General features: G+C 39.2%; 1 protein-coding gene across 1 annotated transcript in view; it reads left to right on the top strand.

The window, feature by feature from the left end:
* LOC133515534 (ATP-binding cassette sub-family C member 3) overlaps positions 1 to 25,919 on the top strand; it is a 92,138-nt gene that overhangs the window by 20,502 nt on the left and 45,717 nt on the right. The window contains exons 3-9 of the mRNA XM_061848082.1: positions 4,491 to 4,776; positions 6,088 to 6,278; positions 8,849 to 9,042; positions 10,394 to 10,579; positions 11,993 to 12,250; positions 23,284 to 23,524; positions 25,096 to 25,233. Of these exons, the coding sequence (XP_061704066.1) occupies positions 4,491 to 4,776; positions 6,088 to 6,278; positions 8,849 to 9,042; positions 10,394 to 10,579; positions 11,993 to 12,250; positions 23,284 to 23,524; positions 25,096 to 25,233 (1,494 nt within the window). The remainder of the gene's footprint in view (positions 1 to 4,490; positions 4,777 to 6,087; positions 6,279 to 8,848; positions 9,043 to 10,393; positions 10,580 to 11,992; positions 12,251 to 23,283; positions 23,525 to 25,095; positions 25,234 to 25,919) is intronic.

Below are 25,919 nucleotides of genomic sequence, written 5' to 3'. Positions count from 1 at the left end.
GGAATGACATCCGCTGCGCTGTGCCCTACCACACTAAGCTAGACGACATTCTCAATGCCATTACCTCTCTTGTGGACGTAGTTTAAAGACGTACCCGGGTTTTATCCGTCAGATTAATTAAGATTTCCAGTTTCTATAAATTCTATAATAAATATTTATTCGATATTGACCCTTTTAATAATTCGTTGTCTAGTCTACCACTGCCAGTTAAACGTAAACTCTATTTAATTACGAGCCTATTGTGACCTCTGGGCAAAGGCCTACTCCCTTCTCTTCCACTCGTCCCGATTTTGAGCTACAACTGGCCAGTCTCTCAAAAAGGAGAAGTTATCCCGCCATCGCCGACGAGTTCTGCCGGATCCCCGGTTTGACTCACAGGGCATGTGGTTATCTTGGCCCACAAGTCTTTCGGCATGCGGCAGACTTGACCAGCCCAGTCCCACTTGGCCGCTTTTCGAGCTACATCTATAATTTGAGTTTTAGAGCACAGCTTGGTGTTCCGGATTAGGGTTGAAAAAACCCGGAAAAATTCCCGTTTTTTTCTAAAAGCCATGTTTTTTTAAGTTTTATTCGACAAAAAACAATGTCACTTAGTTTATGTATTTTTCCGAAAAAAAACAAAAAAATCGGAAATAAACGAAAAAAAAAACGCATTTTGAAAAGAACTTGTGAATTTTTCCATTTATATTTAATCCATAGTTTACAGCTGCTTAATCGTGTGTTTTGTAATGCACATTAATACCTGTGACTTAATGGGTCAGTTTGCTGAATACCAAGCAAAAGGCGGTTTCTGGGCCAACGAATTCATATGGCAGCCTGTAATGACCATAAGTCCTCTGAATTGGTGGAAAGGATTGTGTGGAACAAAACTTCTGTCAACTATTGCCGTAAGGTTACTTAGTGTCCCTCCGTCATCTGCTGCATCAGAGAGGAACTGGTCGTTGTTTGGTCGCACCCACACCAAGGATAGGAACCGGCTTTTGCCAGAACGGCTGAATAAACTTATGTATATTCGATCTAATTTGCACTTGCAAATTAACAGTTCCACTGTCGACGACGTCATTGATTCGGGTATGATAGATGTAGATGATGGCAGTGACAGTGATTAATAGATGTAATAATTAATATTAAAGTTTAATTTCTTTCCCAAAAAAACTGAAAAATACGGAAAAAAACGAAAATTTCAAAGCGTTCTGAAAAAAAAAAACGGATTGATTTTTTCGAGAATTTTCTGAAAAAGCTGACAATTGAAAATAAATGACAGGTCGATATCGTCCGGTGAACTGGTAATCTGTTGGCCCCTTTAGTTTAACACCTAATATGCTGCGCTCCACAGCTCTGGCAAACCTGTCTCTTCATTGTCTGTAATTGTATTGTTATTTATACTTGAACTACTACGTTGTTTTAACTACCTCATTTTATTAACTATGTGGATAATGAATAGGGTTGTCATACGTCCCCGTATACACGGGACTATCACCGTATTTAAGTATCGCGTCCCGTATCTTTACCCGTCCCGTTTTGGTTCCGTATATGAATACCGCTATAGAATACGTATATAAAGGTCACAATCTCTGTTTAACCACATTTTTTCTATACATATGTAAGTTAAAGCTATGGAGTATATATTTGCACCCCCCCCCCCCCCCCCCCCTAACGTCATTACTACCCCATCGTCCCGTATCCGTTCCGGATAATTATGGCAACCCTAATAATGAACAACCGGGTCAGTTTGTACCATTTCTCAGTTTCTCAGTAAGATGTTTATTATGAATGCTTGTGTTCTTAATAAATAAAATAAAAAAAAGATATCAGGTGGTTTAACCTGTTTTTAAATGTTTTCTACAACTTGTATCGGAATATGTAAATTTTAGTAGCGGTCTTGCACTCTCAAAACGCATGTTACTGATATTATCTATCTATTAACAGGGTGATTCTTAAGTCGTGAACAGTTACCACATGTCCCGATAAAGCTTCCTTAATAAACTAACGGGGAGCGTTAATTCAAATGACATTTAATTTGCTCCTTAATTCATTTTCAACTTAAAAAAAATCCCTATAGTGACTTAATTGCTATGGAAACAACATAATGTTATGACTTCTGAAATTTTTCATTGTCAATAAAAATGTTTACGTTTCTAACCAGCAAATACAAAGAGGTTGAATTTTATAATTTGATTAGTTTGCTATGATTCCATGACAGTTCTAGGTAACCAGTATAGGTATTTTTATGGCGGGCGTTTGACCACGATCTCACCTGATGGTAAATGATGATGCGGTCTACGGTGGAGCTCGCTTACCTATGAGATACCTATGAGATACCTATTTACTCTAGCCTTGAAGAGATCCAGATTGTACTCATGCGTGCGGAATACCTACCATGAAGCGATGCCGAAGTGCCGATTGTCTGGTAGTCCGATGGTGTAATGGGACGGAGGAATAATGTTGGGCAGTTCGGCACACTCTCGGTAATGTATCCTGTAAAAGATCGTTAAGCTGGCAACCTTGCGACGACTAATTATAACAAAAAGATAACAGGTTTTTGAATATTCTTACAAGTGTTTATACAAAACGTACAGAGTAAGAAACACACATACGACTTACGAATCACCTTGTGCATATTACATTCATTAATGTGTCTATGACTCAGTAACGAAACTAAAGAAAACGCCTAGTCATGCTCATCACACAAATAAACTTTTGCCCCTCCACTATAATAAACATTGAAGTCATTATATCGCCTAGTTATTCATGTAACTAAGAAAAACTAGAGTGACGTCACGCTAGGCGCCTCGGTTAAAAAGTTGTTGGTTCAAGTAAACGGATCTCTTAACGGCCTTGAACCGTCTTCATGTCGTCTAAAATAATTGTTATAAAGTGTAAACAGAATGACGTTCTCAAATAAAAGGTACCACATTGTCGCTTGCCATAAGGACGCTCTGGCAGGTTAGGGCTTGTGCACAAATTACGCGAGGTTCGATCGAAATCACGACGGATCACGTTTGGGGGGGGGGGGGGGGGGGTGTAAGGAAACCGTCACGTGTATTTTTCTACAGTGAACGAAACTTAGAAAAAATATCTACCACATGAGTAAATACTTTTCCTTAGTTTCGTTAAACATTCATCTTCACTTCGCAAGTTCGCACTTCAAAATAGCCAGTCTATTTAATAAAGCCAAGCCAGCCAAGACACTACCTCACTAAATATCACCAAGTGGGAGGAGGGGGTCAAAAAGTAGCCGAATAAACCTCGCATGATTTGTGCACAAGCCCTAATTCGTATAAAGATACGAGAAAATTTCGTCCTTATTGTAAGCGACAATGTGGTACCCTTTTCTTGAGAAGGTCACTGTTAATAGTAATGGAATTAGCATGGTCAATGTCAATACTTATAATTTACTTCAAAAATTTACCGCAAAAAGTGCCCAATTTGGAACCTCGAGCTTAATTCTGCGATTTCTTTCTAATGCTGAAAAAACGAAGTATAACTACTACCAATGTGTAGGTAGTATCGAAGATAATTTGAAATAGAGGTGGATTGTCAAAGAAATCTTTGTAGCCACAGTAAATTTACTGCTATACTTCGACACATGGTTAAAACTTTTAGAACGCCATTCTTTCATTGATATGTGTTAAATTTGTTAAATATCAAAAAGTGGCGTCATCTAATACATCAAAGGCCAAAGGTATGGCTGCATCGTTTCGAGTGATGGCGCCACAACCTTTGGCCTATGCCGATAACTGGCATGATGTGGCTACAAAGTTTTATTTGGCAATCCACCTCCATTTCAAATTCTCCTTGGTAGTATGTACCTGTACCTATATAGATTAGGTATATACCTATTGATAAATAATGAATACTTATCGGACGATGTTATCTATGTTACAAATTAGTAATTGGATTAGTATTGACTTATCTATTGGCATTTATTCATTAACATAATTGGTTATATTGCTTTTTAATGGCTTAATTTAATCCTTTGGTATTAATTAATCAATATACAATTCTGATCTAAAATTTCTCTATACTTACTTACTTACTGCTGTGGCGCAGCGACCCGAAGTGGATCTTGGCCTCCGCCACCAAAGACCGCCATGCTTCTCTGTCCAAAGCCGTTTCTGTCCAGTCGACGGCGCCGAGTTCGCTAAGGTCTTTTTGCACTTCATCTCTCCAGCGGTACAGTCAACGTCAAATACTTCGTAGCAGTCAAAGTGGCCAAATAGTTCGGTACACCATACTAAATATATGGTGTACCGAACTATTTGGCTACTTTGACTGCTACGAAGTATTTGACGCTGACTGTACCTAGGGCGTCCAGATGGTCTTCAGCCATTTGGAACTCCAGAGTACGCCCTCCAGACTGCACGATCCTCACCCATCCGGACTACGTGCCCGAGCCATCCGAGTCTGGCGGCTTTCGTTTCTCCAATGATGCTCGACTCGGACAACAGAATCTCTATAATCGATAACAATTTTATTCTTTGTTTCAGAGTTTATCAGCAACATTACTATATTACAACCGAAAATACGGCTTGCGAGCATCAGGGGTCCTGTTCTTCTTCTGGCTACTCCTAGTAGTCGCGGGCATCCCGCAGCTCCGCTCAGAAATCTTCCTGCACAACCAGAAGCAAGACGACGAGAACGTACAATACGCGTTCGTCAGTTATTGTCTGTACTACATATTGGCGGTAGTCATGTTCCTACTTAACTGCTTTGCCGACTTACCGCCTAGAGATACGCCGTACAAATATGAAAAGGTAAATAATATACTACTAAGTTAATGGCACTGTAAGCGTTTCCACGTTATCCTCATCAGATGTCCGATACGACAACACATCATCCTACACAGCCAGAAGCGGAACGACGAGAACGTACACAATACGCGTTCGTCAGTAAGTCTCCATGCTATGTATTTGTTCCTACTTAACTGCTTTGCTGACTTACCGCCTAGAGATACGCCGTACAAATATGAAAAGGTAAATATCTAAATAATATACTTCAAGATAATGCCACTGTAAGCGTTTCCACGATATCCTCATCAGATGTCCGATACAACACATCATCCTACACAACCAGAAGCTGAACGACGAGAACGCACAATACGCGTTCGTCAGTTATTGTCTGTACTACATATTGGCGGTAGTCATGTTCCTACTTAACTGCTTTGCCGACTTACCACCTAGAGATACGCCGTACAAATATGAAAAGGTAAATAATATACTACTAAGTTAATGCCACTGTAAGCGTTTCCACGTTATCCTCATCAGATATCCGATACGACAACACATCATCCCACACAGCCAGAAGCGGAACGACGAGAACGTACACAATACGCGTTCGTCAGTAAATCTCCATGCTATGTAGTTGTTCCTACTTAACTGCTTTGCTGACTTAGCGCCTAGAGATACCTACGCCGTACAAATATGAAAAGGTAAATATCTAAATAATATACTTCAAGATAATGCCACTGTAAGCGTTTCCACGATATCCTCATCAGATGTCCGATACAACACATCATCCCACACAACCAGAAGCTGAACGACGAGAACGTACAATACGCGTTCGTCAGTTATTGTCTGTACCAGGCGCGGATACAAGGGGGGGGCCATAGGGGCAATGGCCCCCCCCCTAAAACCCTGGCTCTCACATTACTAAATTGAGTAAATTTTTTTTTACCTTATTTTCTGTGCAAAAATATATGATTTTCTCAAAATGGCCCCCCCCTAAGCCAAATCTTGTATCCACGCCTGGTCTGTACTACATATTGGCGGTAGTCATGTTCCTACTTAACTGCTTTGCCGACTTACCGCCTAGAGATACGCCGTACAAATATGAAAAGGTAAATAATATACTACTAAGTTAATGCCACTGTAAGCGTTTCCACGTTATCCTAATAAGATGTCCGATACGACAACACATCATCCACAGCCAGAAGCGGAACGACGAGAACGTACAATACGCGTTCGTCAGTAATTCTCTATGCTATGTATTTGTTCCTACTTAACTGACTTAGCGCCTAGAGATACCTACGCCGTACAAATATGAAAAGGTAAATATCTAAATAATATACTTCAAGATAATGCCACTGTAAGCGTTTCCACGATATCCTCATCAGATGTCCGATACAACACATCCTACACAACCAGAAGCTGAACGACGAGAACGTACAATACGCGTTCGTCAGTTATTGTCTGTACTACATATTGGCGGTAGTCATGTTCCTACTTAACTGCTTTGCCGACTTACCGCCTAGAGATACGCCGTACAAATATGAAAAGGTAAATAATAATGCTACTTAAGATACTGCCACTGTAATAGCGTTTTATACGAGCGTCGGATACGATCACAAAGAAGTAAAAACCACAAAGTGAAACTGCTTTTTTATATTTCATTTTATGATTGCCTGTTGTCCAAAAGAAAACTTTAATGCAAACACAATAGGACTTGATCTCTTAGGGCACACTTCTTTTTCTGCTGCCATGCCCTAGCGGGCATCGGCGGCCACCTTTGCAAAGTCTTTTCTATGCTTGGCCATTCTTGTTAGCGTGGCCGCGTCCTTGATGTTTGTCCATTTTTTGATGTTGTTGAGCCAGTTCATCCTCCTTCTTTCCCTTCCCCGTTTTCCCTCTATTTTTCCTTCCATTATAACTTTCAACAGTATATACTTTTCATGTCTATGTAGATGTCCAAAATATGTAAACTTTCTTCGCTTAACTGTGGCTAGTACTTCCTTTTTCTTCTTCATTCTTTGTAGGATCTCTATATTAGTTATTCTTGCGGTCCATACAAGTACTGATGTAAGGACTGGTTAGAGAACCTTAGGCAGAAAAGACTCCGCGCTGCTAGACCTCCTCCCTTGGACTCCCGTCATGTTTGTGATTGCTGTGGCAGAAGATGCCGCTCTGGTATTGGACTCTTCAGTCATCGCAGACGTTGCAATCAACCTCCCCGCAACACCTGATTTTACCCGACGCTGCAACAATCATCTGCTATAGATGTGGTGGCCAATTCTTCTTCTTCTTTTTGCGGTCCATGATACTCTCAGCATACGCCTGTACAGCCACATTTCGAAGGCCACTATTTTATTTTCCATTTTTTTCATTCAGGGTCCATGTTTCAACACTATAAGGGCACACTGGACCAGCTGTTTTTCTCCGATAGTCATCCGACATCGGTATCCGACAATATGAAAACGCTCTAATAGACATTGGAAAACTCGTTAATATTTTTTCCGTTTTTCCACGCAGCATATTCCAAATTTAAACTGGTTTTTCAATAGCTGTTATAGATGGTGTCATTCACGAAGACGCGTGCGTTGACTCATATTGTCATGTTATCAAAGGTTAGATTTGACAAATCTGCGCGTCATCGTGAATGACACGAACTATATGCGTCAATAAGTAAAGTATTACTTATACATAGATCTAGCACTTAATACAGGAGGTTGGTACAAAAAGTTGCGCGGAGATTTCCTCATAGAAGGTAATTAAGTTTTGCGTCTGAAACTTGTTTATATATTACGTCTTTACTTAACATGATACAAATCATGCAACAACTAGAGATGGACCGAATATTCGGCCATTTTTCGGTATTCGTAAGTTTTGACAGACATCAAAGTGACATGGAACACTTTGAATAAACTAGTTTTTACGAAAAGAATTTGTACCAGCTCATATTAAGCCTATTAATATAATGTGCTTTTTTTAGCGGAATTGACTTAAATTTGTATTAGATTTATTCCTTTTTATGGTCTCTGGAATACGCGGTTATTTTTTTCCGTTTCCTCGCGGGTACCTTGTGTACAGTCAGCGTCAAATACTTTTTAGCAACCAAAGTAGCCAAATAGTTCGGTACACCATATATTTAGTATGGTGTACCGAACTATTTGGCCACTTTGACTGCTACAAAGTATTTGACGCTGACTGTACAGGACCAGTTATACTCACAAGAGATTTAATGCCGCTAATGAAATAAACGAATGTCACCTTAATAACATTGAAGGTAACGTTGATTACATTTTGTAAACAACCGCTCTTTATCGTCTAAGACAACAGACTAGTCCTTTGTTTCTCTCTATTCCAGCGCTACAATCAACAAATAAATAACTGACAGCAATAATTCAAAAAGAACATAGGGAATAAGTTTTTGGCAAAAACTGTACTTTTCTTTCCACAGGCAACTAATACTCATCGAGCAAATTCTAAAAACCCCAAACACAATTAGTTTGCGTTGTTTTATCACAGAGTTCCTATGTCCACCTCTTGTCTCCATCATCAGTTCAGCTCGATGGTACCATAATATTGCATTGTCACCCGACTTACATATGTATGCAAATTTTCAGCTCAATCGGAAACCGGGAAGTGGATCAAATTTAACTTGCAAGATTTGATTACAAACAGACAACGGTCAGGTGAAAGTAAATAAAAGCTGGTAAAAAGGGGTTTCAGTCTCACGAAATTTTAGTATGATGTAGATTTATTAGTATGTAGAGATAACTCTCTCGGAAGTAAACTTTCAGAAGTTTACTTATACACACGTATAACAAAGTTGCGTTACTATTATTATATTTGGCCACTGGATGTTACTACTCGTATGTACATAAGCTTTTGCCTCAAGAAGCAAACATAAGGCCGGCGCCCCACTGCTGCGCACGCTACATCCACGGCCCACCTTTTAATACAAACCGTGGGCAAACCCACGAAATTTTGTATAAGAACGTGGGTCGTGTACATAGCGTGCGCAGCAGTGGGGCGCCGGCCTTAATGTAGCGAAATTTTTAATGCGTTCTAAATTTGTATTACTTAAGCGGCTTCTACATATTTTATATTGAACCATTCTATCCGCCCAGAATCAATGCCCTGAGAGCGCATCAGGGTTCCCCAGCCGGCTAACGTTCAGCTGGTTCGACCCGCTTGCCCTCACCGGGTTCCGCAGAAGTCTGACCGAGAGCGACCTCTGGGCGCTCAACCCGTCAGATTCCTCGAAGGAGGTCGTGCCCAAGTTCGACAAGTTCTGGGAGCGGTCGTTGAGGAAACAGGAGAGGTAAGTGTTATATTATTTATTAACACGCTTTTATTACGTCGACCTGTATGTAACTATGTAATGGAATCTAAGGTAACTAATTTAACCATCTTCCAAGGATCGTAGCGTCATGAAAATTGGCAGCTGTATGTAGTTCTGATGACAATACAATAATATGGTACTGTCGAACTGATCTGATGTTGGAGCCGGAAGATATGAACTGGAACTTTATGATTTATGATGGAACATCGTATCATAGCTGTAATTGGATTTGTTAGAAAAGTCTTGTAATGAACTTTGACCACGATTAGATTTCAAGGTATGATGATGAAACCGGAAGATAGGCACTGGCATTCCATGATGAAATATCGTATCATAGTCGTGTTTGTTTTTGGTTTTTACGTGCATTTATAAAAGCGTGTTTTTCTAGTGTTTTTTTAGTAAAATAGGTTGTTATTATAGTAGGGATGAGGGAGCAGACTGTTCGTGCAGTGTTAGCTTGCTGACGGGAAGTGTAAATGTGACTTATGAGTCCGCATCAAGCTCGATTCTTCATACAAACGTTGTTACGCTTTCATTTTAAAACGGCTAGCTAGATTGCTCTGAAACTTTGCACTTACAATAGGATAAAGTATATCTATGCCTGTAATTACTTTATGTAGCTTCAGATACCATAGTTAAATAGGGAGCGTGTATGAACTGTAGGAGGCAGCACAGGAGCTATCATGTAAATGTTTATTGTTCGGATTCAGGCAACAAGATGGCAGACCCTCCAACGCGCACGGCCCCTATAACCGGACAAGTGCGAGTCGGACTCGCCCACCGAGGGTCCCGTACTTTTTAGTATTTTTTGTTATAGCGGCAACAGAAATAATAATAATAATAAAATAACAGAAATTTCAACTGTCTAGTCAACTTTCAGAATAGTCAACTATCACGGCTCATGAGATACAGCCTGTTGACAGACGGACGGATGGACGGACAGCGGAGTCTTAGTAATAGGGTCCCGTTTTACTCTTTGGGTACGGAACCCTAAAAATACAGCGAATTTAAGTTTTTCATAAAAAAACTTGTTTTTGCTCTATTTTGTTTATTTTATAAGCTGAAGCAATATAAACTAATTACAGGCATGACATTATTTATGTTTAAGTTTCATTAAAATAAAGTATTGATTTTTAATAAAAAAAGGATAGCAAGATGTGAAAATGTTGGTTATCTGAATAAGAACCACAAAAAAAGTTCTATTTTTTTCAAATCACTACCACTGAACTCTATGTACAAGTTTACAAGTCTTTACTATTCCCTCATCTACATTTACATCCAAACCAAACTGTCGCCAGTTCATGAGCTCACATTTCAATATTGCTTACAGTTCGAGTGAAACGCGGGCGACGTACAGCAAAACATCGGCCAGTGTCAATTTCAAGCCAGAGAGCGAAAGAAAACCCGTGTCTATACTACCAGCGATGTGCTTTACATTCGGCCCGCAATTCTTTTTCGGCTCAACCTTGAAATTAGCCAACGATCTGTTGATGTTCGTTTCGCCACAGCTGCTCAAGTAAGTATCATTACTAAGGAAAAACGCATGAAAGCCAAAGAACAAAGAAAACCCGCATCTATACTACCAGCGATGTGCTTTACATTCGGCACGCAATTCTTTTTCGGCTCAACCTTGAAATTAGCCAACGATCTGTTGATGTTCGTTTCGCCACAGCTGCTCAAGTAAGTATCATTACTAAGGAAAAACGCATGAAAGCCAAAGAACAAAGAAAACCCGCATCTATACTACCAGCGATGTGCTTTACATTCGGCACGCAATTCTTTTTCGGCTCAACCTTGAAATTAGCCAACGATCTGTTGATGTTCGTTTCGCCACAGCTGCTCAAGTAAGTATCATTACTAAGGAAAAACGCATGAAAGCCAAAGAACAAAGAAAACCCGCATCTATACTACCAGCGATGTGCTTTACATTCGGCACGCAATTCTTTTTCGGCTCAACCTTGAAATTAGCCAACGATCTGTTGATGTTCGTTTCGCCACAGCTGCTCAAGTAAGTATCATTACTAAGGAAAAACGCATGAAAGCCAAAGAACAAAGAAAACCCGCATCTATACTACCAGCGATGTGCTTTACATTCGGCACGCAATTCTTTTTCGGCTCGACCTAGAAACTAGCAAATGATCTGTTGATGTTCGTTTCGCCACAGCTGCTCAAGTAAGTATCATTACTAAGGAAAAACGCATGAAAGCCAAAGAACAAAGAAAACCCGCATCTATACTACCAGCGATGTGCTTTACATTCGGCACGCAATTCTTTTTCGGCTCGACCTAGAAACTAGCAAATGATCTGTTGATGTTCGTTTCGCCACGGTTGCTCAAGTAAGTATCATTAAGAAGGAAAAACGCACAAAAACCAGAGAGCGAAAGAAAACTCGCATCTGTACTACTTACCAGCGATGTGCTTTACATTCGGCCCGCAATTCTAGTTCGGCTCAACCTAGAAACTAGCCAATGATCTATTGATGTTTGTGTTGCCACAATTGCTCAAGTAAGTAAAATTACTAGTTAAGAAAGCGTCCGTACTGCCGGCGATGGGCCTTGTGTTCGGCCCGCAATTCTTATTCGGCTCGACCTTGAAATTAACCAACGATCTGTTGATTTTCTTGTCCACACAGTTGCTCGAGTATGTATATTAATTAACAGTATTGTAAAGAGAAAATAAGGCTACGTTTGATTATCTAGTTGCCAGAAATATTAAAGAGTCCGTAAAAATACGGTAATGAATAATCGTTTCGGCGGGGTCGCCATGCAAAGTCCCCTTTCATATGAATCAATTTAATTTTTTTTAATATAAAATGAATGAATTATTTATTGGTTTTTAAAAATACGACAATAATAGTTAATATTAATACTGAATATATTTAATTTCACACGAAAGTAAAACAGTTTTCAACTATTGTACTCGTTTTCAGATACCTAATAGCCTTCATAGGAGAAAAAGACACACCAGTATGGAAAGGCTACCTTTACGCAGTGGGCCTACTCGTGTGCGCCTCCATACAAACCATGCTTCTCGCGCACTACTTCACGAGAATGTACCTTGTGGGCATGAGAATTAGAACTGCCCTCACTAGCGCCATCTATAGGAAGTCGCTCAGGATGTCCAATGCGGCTAGAAAGGAGTCTACTGTTGGAGAAATTGTCAATTTGATGTCTGTGGATGCTCAAAGGTAAGATCTTTCCTCTTCCTCGCGTTGTCCCGGCATTTTGCCACGGCTCATGGCAGCCTGGGGTCCGCTTGACAACTAATCCCAAGATTTGGCGTAGGCACTAGTTTTTACGAAAGCGACTGCCATCTGACCTTCCAACCCAGAGGGTAAATTAGACCTTGTTGGGATTAATCCGGTTTCCTCACGATGTTTTCCTTCACCGAAAAGCGACTGGTAAATATCAAATGATATTTCGTACATAAGTTCCGAAAATCTCATTGGTACGAGCCGGGGTCTGAACTCGCGACCTACGGATTGCAAGTCGCACGCTCTTACCACTAGGCCACCAGCGCTTTTATTGCTTAAATAATGCATTTTGTTAAAAAACTGCATTCGGCAGTTAAAAAGAACGCGTACATATGATTTGTTTGATTAAGTATTAGCACAATTATGGAATCAACGTTTGGCCGACGACCGGTTTGGCCTAGTGGGTAGTGACCCTGCCTACGAAGCTGATGGTCCCGGGTTCAAATCCTGGTAAGGGCATTTATTCGTGTGATGAGCATGGATATTTGTTCCTGAGTCATGGGTGTTTTCTATGTATTTAAGTATTTATAAATATTTATATATTATATATATCGTTGTCTAAGTACTCTCAACACAAGCCTTATTGAGCTTACTGTGGGACTTAGTCAATTTGTGTAATAATGTCCTATAATATTAAACGTGCACCAAACTAACCTAATCCACAATCTATTTAACGATTTTTTAATTGCCCACCAACGGACCAACATACACGGCTAAAAGTGGTGAAGGTAGACTCCACGGATAGCCAGATATAACTCGTCATCTCTTAATCTGAGACGGTCGAGTAAATAGAAAAATCTTTTAAATCTAGCCAATATTACAAATCTGTGTTTGACTACCATCTTCTATTTATCTCTAGCTGGAAGAGATCCCTCACAGGGATAAGTTCGCCATTTGTACACTTATATTTGCTATTTGTTATGTACTTGTTTTATGCAATAAAGTGTTTTATCAATCAATCAATCAATCATTTATTTATTTGCAAAAATACAGTAACATAAGGTGTTAGGACTATTCAGGTACAATGTGTATTTTGCTTGCAAGCAAGCGTGCAAATATAATGTGTCAAATCTAAGCATTGAAAAATAACATAATTGAAATTAAGACATTAGCATAAATAGTTAGAGAATTAGAAAAATTAGGAAAAAAACAGTCAGTTACTATTATTTATTTACATGGAGAACACACTATACATTATATTACTACTAAAATCCCCTCTTGGGCTCCACTACCATCAGATCAGGTCAACGGTACCATAATATTGCATTGTCACCCAACTTGCATATGTATGTCAAGTTTCAGCTCAATCGAATCTAAGTGAAGGGCAAGGCTCGAAAACCCGTTATTTCTACAACCGATTTTTATGAGAACAGTTCTTGTCAAATTAACCGATTTAGAGCACTAAAAACCTGTTTGTTCCGATGTTGTCTATGTTTACGTGGCACAGCAACAGGCCGGCCGGCCGGCCGTTTCGTGGCTCGTCAAATAAACCGGTTTTTTTATGGTACAATAACGTTCTTAAAACGTTCGCGTTTCGAAATAAACCGGTGTTTTATAAACCGTTTCCGAAGGGAAATGTGTCTAATTTAGCTTGCAAATTTTACCCGAACATACATACATTGCAATTTGCAAGTTACGAGAAAACTATTGTCTCTGTGAGCTATAGACTTGAACGACAAGCATAATAAAATATATAAATAAAACATACCTACTTAAGTTACTTCGTTGACTCGTTATCACAGCGAACTCACAATAGTCTTAAGTGCCATAGACCCAATGGCGCTTAAGTCCTTTATGCCAACTTCCGCCATTTTGAACTTTTTCCGAAAAAGAAACTACAGAAAAAAATATTCAAGTATCGAACGTGCTCACAAAATTTCCCGAGAATCGGTTGAGAAATTCAATCTGTAGACGAGAACATCCAGAGAGCGTTTTTGTCCAAACTCAAACAGAGGCAGTAAAATCATAATTAAAACTTTTGACACGAAGTCTGTATTTTTGACATAAATTTAATTTTTATTTTATCACAGGTATATTTGCTAATTATTATTATTTATAAGATACTTAATCACAAATTCTCCTCTCCTTAGAATTGTAAATAATATTGCAGTGCCCAACAGGGTTCACAAAGACCTAGCTAATCAGTTTACCACCTGTATAACCACTTTGTGAATTTGCAATAAAACATTGAGTATTGAGTTCCTTCGCACTGGCTGTCATAGTAAGATCAAGAGTGAAAGAGATAGATGACTTTAATTTGTAGATAGTGTACGTAGTAGAAAGATAACTTGGTGAAAACAGTTCAAGGTCGTGAATATTGACAACTTGTGTGGAGGCGCGGGATAGATAAGATAATAACGATATCTATGCCATTGAGTATTTCAGCGGTGGCAGCATGGTTCCATATTTATCACTTGTCAGTATGCCCGTCACTTTCGCACTTACATACTTGTTAGAACGTGACAGGTATCGTGACAAATGATAAAGAGCCGACCATCTTAGCCATACAGGCATACTGGGCGACTTGTATATTACGAAATTATGATACAAGTGCAGTAAATAGGAAATTCACAATTCATGCCTATTCGCACGTGTATCGGACAACGTTTTACATACAGTACATAATTATGGCTCTTTAATGTTTCGACCTATGCACGGAAAGTGCTCATTCCCGCACGCGTGCGGGAAAGTAGCAATATATGTACTGTAAATTCATATACATATGGCATTTATTTCAGTTTCGACTACAATATGTTTTGTTTAGAACCGTATTAAGAGTCACGAACCCTCCGATAAAATGCCGCTGTCATACAATCGAAGTTAGGCTATTATTTTCAACAAATTGTACTATAAATAAAATGGGACGGGCAGAAGTTTTGTATGTAAATACATAAATATTATAGGACATTATTACACAAATTGGTATGTGAAACGTTTACTCTCTGTATGCATTTTTTTATTTTTTTTGTAACGATAACTTTTACCAGACACTTAGGTATATAATGTTACTTGAATGTCCATACAAAGTTACATGGCATTTAAGCTAGTAGTGTGAAATTAGGTAACATCGATTGTATGGAGGCGGCTAGGCTCGTGTATAGAGGCTGTTTATTTAAATCACCTGCAATAATTTACGGGCTGAATATATAGGTCATACTGAGCAACTTTTACTATGGGACCTGTGACGGGACCAACCCCAATTTTTTTTTTTTTTTTATGTTCGTCATGTTCTAAAATGACTAGGTAAATACAAATTAAATACGTTAAAAATCAACCAATGAGAACATAATCCACATCTTTTTACTGTTACGGATTACAACCAATGCTATTGATTGATTACCGCACACCTCCGTTCATCTCCGCCGAAATGCTATTGATTGATTACCGCACGCCTCCGTTCATCTCCGCCGAAATGCTATTGATTGATTACCGCACGCCTCCGTTCATCTCCGCCTCAACGCAAATGCAGTTTTACGCTCTGGTCTTGTAATACAATTTTTGTAGGTTTCTCCAAAAACAGTGAAGACCAGAAAACCTCAGCCAAGTAACACTAGACCCTACACATAGTGTTGTGTTCCTGCCGGTGAGTAAGGTTGCCAGAGCTCGACGAGGGTGCGGTGTTAGGGTCGGCAACGCGCATGTAACTCCTCCGGAGTTGCATGTGTCCATAGGCTACGGAGACTGCTTAACATCAGGCGGGCCGTATGCTTGTTTGCCACCGACGTAGTATTAAAAAAAAACGGTAAAAACAATATGAACACTCCATTCGTTTTTTTTAATAACAGGTGTGCTTAGAAAAATAATATTTAATTAAGAGTTTCTATGGTATCGGAATTCAAACAAAAACTGTTAAACAGCTATTACTCCAACTCCAACAAAACAATCAGTTCCGTGAACCAACGTCCTTGAAATAATTATCCGACCGCAAAGTAAAAAACGTAGACATGTATCCAAACAAACTATGATGAATTGATGAAAAAATGCAGAAGAACGTATTGTAATGGAAGTTAGCGGCCTTTATCTTTTATGTATCTAAGTCATCATTGTGAGGTGAGGCGCAACAACATCTTGCTGACTACAGCTTGTCGCATATTGCGCGGTGACTTGGACTGCCCGGAACTGGTAGATCGAGTCTTGAAGTTGTACGTCCCGGATATTCCTCGAGTCTTCTTCAGGCCGCGAACGCGTCCACTGTTGGCCGTACCGGCGGCGCGCACAGTATCGCGCAGGAACTCGCCACTCCTCCGCGCGTTATCGCTGCTCAATGCACTCTTGACATCAGCACCAGAGTGTGACTTGTTTGCGGGGAGATGGGCGAATGTGTGCCAGGAGTGTCGGAGGTTCTGTGAGATGATGGATTATAGGCTTTCCAGCACTTGTATTTGATTATTAATGAATATCTGTTTTTTATTTTATATATGTTTTGTATTTGTATAGTCTAATTATTCGGTGTATTGGCATATGCCGTGTAAATATTTGAAAAAATAAATAAAATAAAAAAAATCATTGAAGGCCGCTAACTTCTATTACAATACGTTCTTCTACATTTTTAAGTATTATTATTAATATATTATCAAGCCATGAGGCCTGCTCCCTAAAACTGAAAGTAGAAAGTCAGCGCCTGGGAGCAGAGAGGAAAGTTTTTCGCAAGATCCCGCGGCCTATTCAGAGAGATGACGGCACTTGGAGAATCCGGAAAAATGCCGAAATCGAGGAGTTAGTGGCCGAGCCTAATATCATCGGCGAAACGAAAGCCCAGAGACTTCGCTGGTTTGGTCACCTACTCAGAATGGGAGAGGATCGGGCTGTCAAGCGAGCTTTCTTGGGACGACCGATTGGTAGCCGTCCGGTGGGTCCGCCCCGGTATCGCTGGGAAGACAGTGTGGCGGCGGATCTGCTTCAGCTTCACGTCAGTCACTGGCAGGAAGTTGCGCAGGATCGGGACAGGTGGCACGCTCTCGTTTCGGAGGGCATTCTTTTTGGATCACTGAGCCAAAATAGCTAGTTCGTTTACTATAAATGTTCGTATAGCTTCGATAGCCAACTGGTATTTTTATTACATGAAAATAACATCGATATATGCAAAGAAAAATTGTTTAAAATTTAAACAATAAATGTTCGCGCCAAAAATGCAGCCGCCATTATCGTGACGTCATAATGGCATAGCAGTAACAAAGAATTCGCTGTTGTTACGAATTGAACACTTGTTTCTGCTATAGTGACGTCACTCAAGAAAGTGGCAGTTGGCGTTTTCGGTCACGTAAGATACTCGTACAGATAATGAAACTACAATTTTAATTTTGAAATTAAAGATAAATGTCATGTTTTTTGTAACCAAACAGTTTTAAGTAAATTCGTATTTCTTGTGGTAAAACTATTCAAGTATGATAGATGAAACTCCTCTATTATATTCTTCCAAGTAAAGAAAGAGGTTAATCGATAGTGAAAATGTTGTCAATAATAACCTCAGAACCTCCATATTTCTCCTCGTTTTAAGTTCCCTCATTATAAACATTTCGCTATATCTAATCAAATCACATTTATCTCGATTTTGTGAGTGGGGGTGATTATGTAAATATTATCGCGTTTTCCGAATTGGCCCCATAGTAACAATGGTTTAGTATGACCTATTACCATTCAGAGATTGTCGAACATAACATAACCTTTTGGACCCGGTACGTCCTTAAACTACGTCCAAAAGAGAGGTATGGGCATTGTGAATGCCATCTCGCTTTGTGTGGTAGGGCACAGCACAGCAGATGTCATTCCAGATCTAGAGGAGAGCCCAACTGCGGAAGTACGAGTACCTCCACCTTACAGAAAATCGCAGCCAAATAACACTAGGCCCTACTCATAGTGTTGTGTTCCTGCCGGTGAGTAAGGTTGCCAGAGTTCCACGAGGGTGCGGAGTGTTGGTCGGCAACGCGCATCTAACTCCTCTGGATTTAAAGGCATACATAGGCTACGGAGACTACTGACCATCAGGCGGGCCGTATGCTTGTTTGCCACCAACGTAGTATTAAAAAAAACCTAAACGCATTTACCATTGATCGTCAATTTTTATGAAGGCCGCTAACCACTCATTGAATATAAATATTAAATTAAAAAAAAACTAAAACCCCTTTATTGGCTATATGCCAGAAAAAAACATTTTATGCCAAAAATGCCTTACATCTTTTTGGAAAAGAGCTGATACTCTTCAAACTGCTGGATCGATTTCTATCAAACATAGATAACCGCATCGAAATCCGTCCATCCGTTGGAGAGCTACGAGGCCTTAGCGACTGAATCTTGTGCCACAAATGAAATTAATACCAGAAGCTGATTAATTTGAAACAAACTTTTACAAAAAAAAAAGCAAAGCTGAACTCAAATACTAAGTATGAGGATAATTTGATAGTAAATGCTTTTTTTTTTTATATACTACGTCGATGGCAAACAAGCATACGGCCCGCCTGATGGTAAGCAGTCTCCGTAGCCTATGTACGCCTGCAACTCCAGAGGAGCTACATGCGCGTTGCTGACCCTAGCATCCCCCCCCCCCCCCCTCGTTGAGCTCTGGCAACCTTACTCACCGGCAGGAACACAACACTATGAGAGTGTTATTTGGCTGCGGTTTTCTGTAAGGTGGAGGTACTTCCCCAGTTGGGCTCTGCTCTAGATCTGGAATGACATCTGCTGTGCTGTGCCCTACCACACAAAGCGAGATGACATTCACAATGCCCATACCTCTCTTTTGGCCGTAGTTTAAGGACGTACCCGGGTCCGGGGTCAATTTATAAAAACACATAGACTACTGACAGCAGACTTCATGCGTTTAGAAGCGCGCAAGCGATCACAATACGTAGGTGCTCTTTTAAATTTATAATAAATAAATATTATAGGACATTTTTACACAGGTGGACCCAGTCATAGTTAGCTCAATAAGGCTTGTGTAGTAAGTCTTACTAGACGACATAGGCATAGTTATATATAAATACTTATATATATATATATATATATATATATAGAAAAAACATCCATATTTTTATGTTTTTCGATGATAACTATTTGTGGTGTTCACAAAGAATCGTAAAATTTGGGAGGGATATTCCTGAACAAAATCCCAAGATCGTTGCTTACTTTCATAGATTATCGTTTAGATACTAAAAAGTTATCGTCGAAAACCAAAAAAAGTCTCATATCCAACCACAAGTAAGGCGTCGTCGTTCCACAGTACATGCTCCGTCTAATAGTTAAGTGATCGGAATTTAACCATAATTACTGTTCGTGTGTTATCAAGGGGGTGCCGATCCTCAGGTGGGAAGGGCTAGAGGATACAATTTGTAACCAAATGTGTGCCCCTCCCTCTCCCCTTAGCCATCGGCCATATCAACTGCCCCCTAGCCCAATCAGCTGACAACGCACCAGTGTGTTATTACTTGGTCACTGTGGCAACTCGTTTTATAATTTCACACACATTATGAATATTGTAGGAATGTAGGACGTCACCTAGTCATTGGACGATTATGTGACCTAATGACCGGAACATGACGTGTAAATTCCCTTTCAAAAATAGAACTCGTTTGGTTGTGCAATAGCAACTTTTTAGTTATAATAACTGATATTTAACCTTCAGTTAAATAACTGAAGGTTAACTTGTCACTATCACTTAAAAGTGCAGTAGGTCCAGCCAGCAGAGTTTTTGAAAAATTCGGTTCGGTTTTGTTCTAGTTTCGGCCAAAACCGAAACTTCTACCGGACCCTACCCAAAACAGGTTTGGCGCGGCGGGAAGGTTGGGTAATTTTTTGACCGAAACCAGAACTTCGGTCGGACACTACTATGGCAAGAAAATATATTTTTTATGACATAGTACCTATTCCAATTAATCTATGCTCTTATTTTTTTATTGCATGATTGTAAATATTAGTTTAAGATATTTTAAGACTTAGTTTTTAAGCAATTAATTGTGCATGCCATGTGTGGCAGATTTTAGCGAACACTTTTTTTTTCAACATCCTATTGTAACTTCCCGAAATCGTGCAAAATAAATATCATTATCATTAAAAGGATCGGTGGTTAACATCAAAAGCGTTCTAACGCCTAATATCTTTGAGCACATTTTTGACACGTGGTCAGGAATATGTTTTACATTTGGAACTATTGTGGGAGGTCCTGGAATATTATAGTCATGTCACAACTTTGTAATCTGGCCGCAATGACCAAAATATGCAAAGTCACGGGCCGTCTAAAAATAATGTGAAGTAGGCTCTGAGTCACTTTGAACAGAAATCGTCACACATTGAAGAGGATGATTCAGTATTCATTATTATCAATGTCACCATATTTTGTAACATGGTTGAACTGACAACAGATTTTTATATTTATGATTTTTATTCCTAAGCTGTTCTTACAAATGTATTTTCGGGTCAAATCTTGCAAGTTAAATTAGACCCACTTGCCATTTTTATTTGACGACCGGTCTGGCCTAGTGGGTGGTGACCCTGCCTATGAAGCCGGTGGTCCTGGGTTCGAATGGTAAGGACATTTATTTGTGCGATGAGCACAGATATTTGTACCTGAGCCATGGATGTTTTCTATGTTTTTAAGTATTTGTATATTATATATATCGTTGTCTGAGTACCCTAAGTACAACACAAGCCTTGTGCTTACCGTGGGACTTAGTCAATTTATGTAAGAATGTCCCTATAATATTTATTTATTTATATTTATTATTATTCGTTTGAGCTGAAACAGTTAGGTGACAATGCATTATGTATCATAAAGCTGATCTGATGATGGTCACAGGAGGTTTTTTTTTTATACTACGTCGGTGGCAAACAAGCATACGGCCTGCCTGATGGTAAGCAGTATCCGTAGCCTATGTACGCCTGCAACTCCAGAGGAGTTACATGCGCGTTGCCGACCCTAACCCCCTCCCACCCTCGTTGAGCTCTGGCAACCTTACTCACCGGCAGGAACACAACACTATTAGTAGGGTCTAGTGTTATTTGGCTGCGATTTTCTATAAGGTGGAGGTACTTCCCCAGTTGGGCTCTGCTCTAGATCTGGAATGACATCCGCTGTGCTGTGCCCTACCACACAGAGCGAGATGACATTCACAATGCCCATACCTCTCTTGTGGACGTAGTTTAAGGACATACCCGGGTCCAAGGTGGCCATAGGAACTGATAAAACGACGCAACCTAATTGTATTTGAGATTTTTAGAATTGAATCGATGAGTATTAATTGCCTGTGGAAAGAAAAGTAAATCCGTTCTTCATTCGATCCATTCGCCTCTTCAAATTTCTATCATTTTAGCTCAGTTACGGTATATGATAAGTTCGCTTATCAAACTATTGAGATAAGAAAATTACTTGCAGGATAAATGACAGTGATTGATAAGCGGCGAATCACGTTATGTCAAGAAGTAGCTGAACTAACAATAGTAGTTAGCAAATAATTTAATACACTAAATAAGAAACTGTAAAGCCTGCCCTGACGATATTCTATTTGGCCCCGAGATAGCAGTTTACATACTTTAATAATGTGCCCACGTAATGTATAGGGAGCGTGCATGAACTGTAGGAGGCAGCACAGGAGCCGTCAGATTTTTGGCGCAAGGCGTAAATGTGATGTTTATTGTTCCGATGTAGCCCACAAGATGGCAGAACCTACTATGCACAAGAAAACACGTGACGTGTACATGTGCATGTTTATGGTTCCGATTCAGGCCACAAGATGGCAGACCCTCCAACGCGCACGGTCCCTATAGTTGACTGTACTATAAAATGTCAGCATTAGTCATGTCAACGACTATTTAATTTCAAAACGTTGTTCATTATTTTTTTAAAGTAAATGTTTGTTATTCAAAATATTTTCTCTTGCATCTTAGACAATCTTTTTTGGCATTTTATATTTATATTAACCCAACCTTCTTACTAAACTTCCTAGCGCATTTGAGGCACGTCAACACACCACCTACATAATTATAGGACATTGAGGTTGGCGAGCATTAAGCTCATTTTTTTTATACTACATCGCTGGCAAACAAGCATACGGCCCACCTGATGGTAAACAGTCTCCGTAGCCTATGTACGTCTGGAACTCTAGACGGGTTACACGCGCGTTACCTCCATACCCTCGTTGAGCTCTGCAAACCTTACTCACCGGCAGAAACAGAACGCTGAGTAGGGTCTAGTGTTATTTGGCTGCGGTTTTCTGTAAGGTACTTCCGCAGTTGGGCTCTGCTCTAGATCTGGAATGACATCCGCTGTGCTGTGCCCTACCACACAAAGCGAGATGACATTCACAATGCCCATACCTCTCTTTTGGACGTAGTTTAAGAACGTACCCGGGTCCAAAGTCATCTCGCTTTGAGTCGAGTTCGCTGCGACGTTCGGCTTCCAAGTCGTTATCACCCTATTGTATTACATACATACAAAGAGTAATTAAATCAAATATACTTTCCTTTGTTTTAGTTCAAGATAAATAATACTACCTATAGAATTTTCTGTCTAGCATAACCGATGTTAAATAATAAGGCGCTACTTTGCGGAAATCCATATTAATTACAACAAAAATATTACTTTGCTAATTCGCGAAATAATAACGTTGTTATCTATTCTTTAACTTGTATTTCGTCTTCTGTGTATTTATTGTAACTTTATTTATTTATTTATTTATTTAATCTTTATTGCACAATACATGAAGGTACAAATGGCGGAATAATGCCTTAAGGCATTCTCTACCAGTCAACCAATGGGTTAAACCAGAAATATTAAGTAGGTGCAGTGTCTTTTAAAGTAAATGAATTTGTAACCGAGACTATATATGAATATAAACTATATATTGATAAACTTACACATATACTTAATACAAATAAACATACATATATTAATACATACATATTATACCAAGTGTGAATCATTAAGACAATAAAGAATATCTACTTACTTAGATGAACGTGACTTTCTTTCCTTTTAGATTCCTAGAACTGACAGCATACCTAAACATGATCTGGTCAGCGCCGCTCCAGATAGCCCTAGCGCTGTACTTCCTGTGGGGCATCCTCGGGCCCTCGGTGCTCGCGGGGCTCGCGGTCATGATCGTGCTGATCCCCGTCAACGGCGTCATCGCGAACAGGGTCAAGAGTCTGCAGATCAAGCAGATGAAATACAAGGACGAGAGGGTTAAGCTGATGAACGAAGTGCTCAATGGAATTAAGGTATGTTAGTTCTTCTGCTGCAAAATTCTTGCTGCATTCGCATTATATTAAGGTAAGTATCGTAAGGTAAGTCGCATAAATTGCAGACAGTGTACTTAGTCAATATTATTAAAGGTAATGTAGATTGTCCAAATTTGCTTAATAGGATCTCTTTTAATATTCCATCAAGGAGGCTCAGGCATTTTCGTCCCATTAGTACTACTAGGTATAGGAAAAACAGTTTCATATGCAGGGCAGGCATGAGTTTAAATAAAGTTTCTATAAATTGTGATATCGACATATATAATAATAGCATAGCAGTAATAAAAAGTAAATTAATTAGACGCTTCATGGGTGACAATAATTCTGGCGCAGGACAGGGCTCGGTGCATTATTGAATATGTACTTCAACTAAATTTTTCATTTTAATTTATTTTTGTTAAAATGGATCATATATATAGATCTGTTCTTATGCTGTAGGAACTTGTATGTGTAAATTAAGTTGGGCAAAAACTTTTTATAAGTTATTACATTTCTATAAGTGAGAACCTGTAATTGGCTCTGTAATTCTATTGTAAGTTCTAGATATATTTGCCGCTGTTGGTTTTCCATATACTAAAATAAAATAAGATGGGGAGAATATTTATCCATTACAAATGGAATTAATATGGAATCATACTGCAAATAAAAAATCTAGGAGACCAACCCTGAAATCACAAAAAAACACTTTCATAAATTTTACCGATTATTGTATTGAAGAAAAGGACCGTTTTTGCAGATTTCACTCGCAAATATCGGCTTATCGATGATAAAACACACTATATAGTGACCCTCGGCACAAAGACGGGCCTGATGAGCTCTGTATGTCTATTTTAGGTCTGAAATAGACTCCGCTGTCTTGTTTCGTTTTTATCATTGTAAGATAAGTATAGAACATTTAAGTTTTAAAACTGTTTTCGCTACGTTTATTCAATATTTTCGATATCAATATAGTGGTCATACTAAAAGAAGACCTTAAGCTCAAAAACTAAACGTTTGTTTAGCAGATAGGCCACGGGGGCACTTTTACATGTCAAAAAAAAAGAGAAAAAAAACAGGAGCAGAAAGTCCCCCGGGTTCGAATTCTGGTAAGGGCATTTATTTGTGAGTTTATCACAAATATTTGTTCGTGAGGTATGGATGTTTTCTATGTATTTAATAGTACATTACGATACAAGTGCGAAAAATAGGAAATTCGAAACGAGTGGCGATAAATTCAAACACGACCGAAGGGAGTGTTTTAAATCGACACGAGTTGCGAATTACCTATTCGCACATGTATCTTACAACGTTTTACAGTACATATGGCCTTTTAAATTTTCGGCATAGTTACGTAATGTGCTGAGTATCGCACTAGTGCGGTAAAGTAGCACCCTATGTACTGTAAATATATATATAACTGTATATTATATTGTCGTCTGGTACCCACAACACAAGCTTGGACTTTATAAGTCGATCTGTGAAAATTGTCTAATTTATTGAACAATAGGTGACCCAAAGTAAGATAGCGTGTTCTCAGCACACACTAAGAAATTAAAATGTATTATTTTCAGGTTTTAAAAATGTACGCGTGGGAGCTCAGCTTTCAGGACCAAATTCTTAAGATAAGAAACAAAGAGATGCACGTGCTCAAACAGTCGGCATACTTGAATTCTGCGACGTCGTTCATTTGGTCTTGCGCTCCTTTCCTGGTGAGTGTTTCATAACAACAGCTTAGGGGGCGTTCATTAAGCGAGCGGTTGTTGAAGATTTTTTGTGACGTGATTTTTACTGAGATTCAGCTTGACTCCACCCCCCTATAGCCCCCCCCGTAATTAATGGACGCCCCCTTATATACTAATAGTTATTTACAGATTCCAGAAAGTGTTCGAAAACTTATGAAACTTTCGAAAAAGGATGAAAGTTCTGCGAAACTTCTAAAAAATTTCACATTAATGAACAGGAAATTTTCGAGATCTCTCCATTTGAAATATTTCTCCGTGAGATGAAGCCTTGAATGGGAAGCTAGTAGTTTGGGTTCGAATCCCGTATGATGAATAACAATATCGGTTCAGAATATTCATATAAGAAAATGTTTAGTGTATGAGTACGCTTATGTAGTTTCCACCATATTTTAAATAATTACAGTTCAATTAGACAGAGGGATTCGAGATGATCCAACGAATACAAATCCTTTACATAATAGTTCAAAGTTCAAATATACTTTATTCATGTAGGCCTAGCAACAAGCACTTATGAATAGTAAGACAGTATTACATATAGAAATACGTTGAAAAATTAAAAATCTAGATGTCACTGAATCGCATTGATAATGAATTTATATAATAGGGGATATTACGGAAAACTCTCCGCTGCCTAGAGGCACCCTCTAGAACAT

Source organism: Cydia pomonella, chromosome 2, assembly GCF_033807575.1.
Source record: "Cydia pomonella isolate Wapato2018A chromosome 2, ilCydPomo1, whole genome shotgun sequence".
Taxonomy (NCBI): domain Eukaryota; kingdom Metazoa; phylum Arthropoda; class Insecta; order Lepidoptera; family Tortricidae; genus Cydia; species Cydia pomonella.
This window is presented reverse-complemented; position numbering and strand designations above follow the sequence as displayed.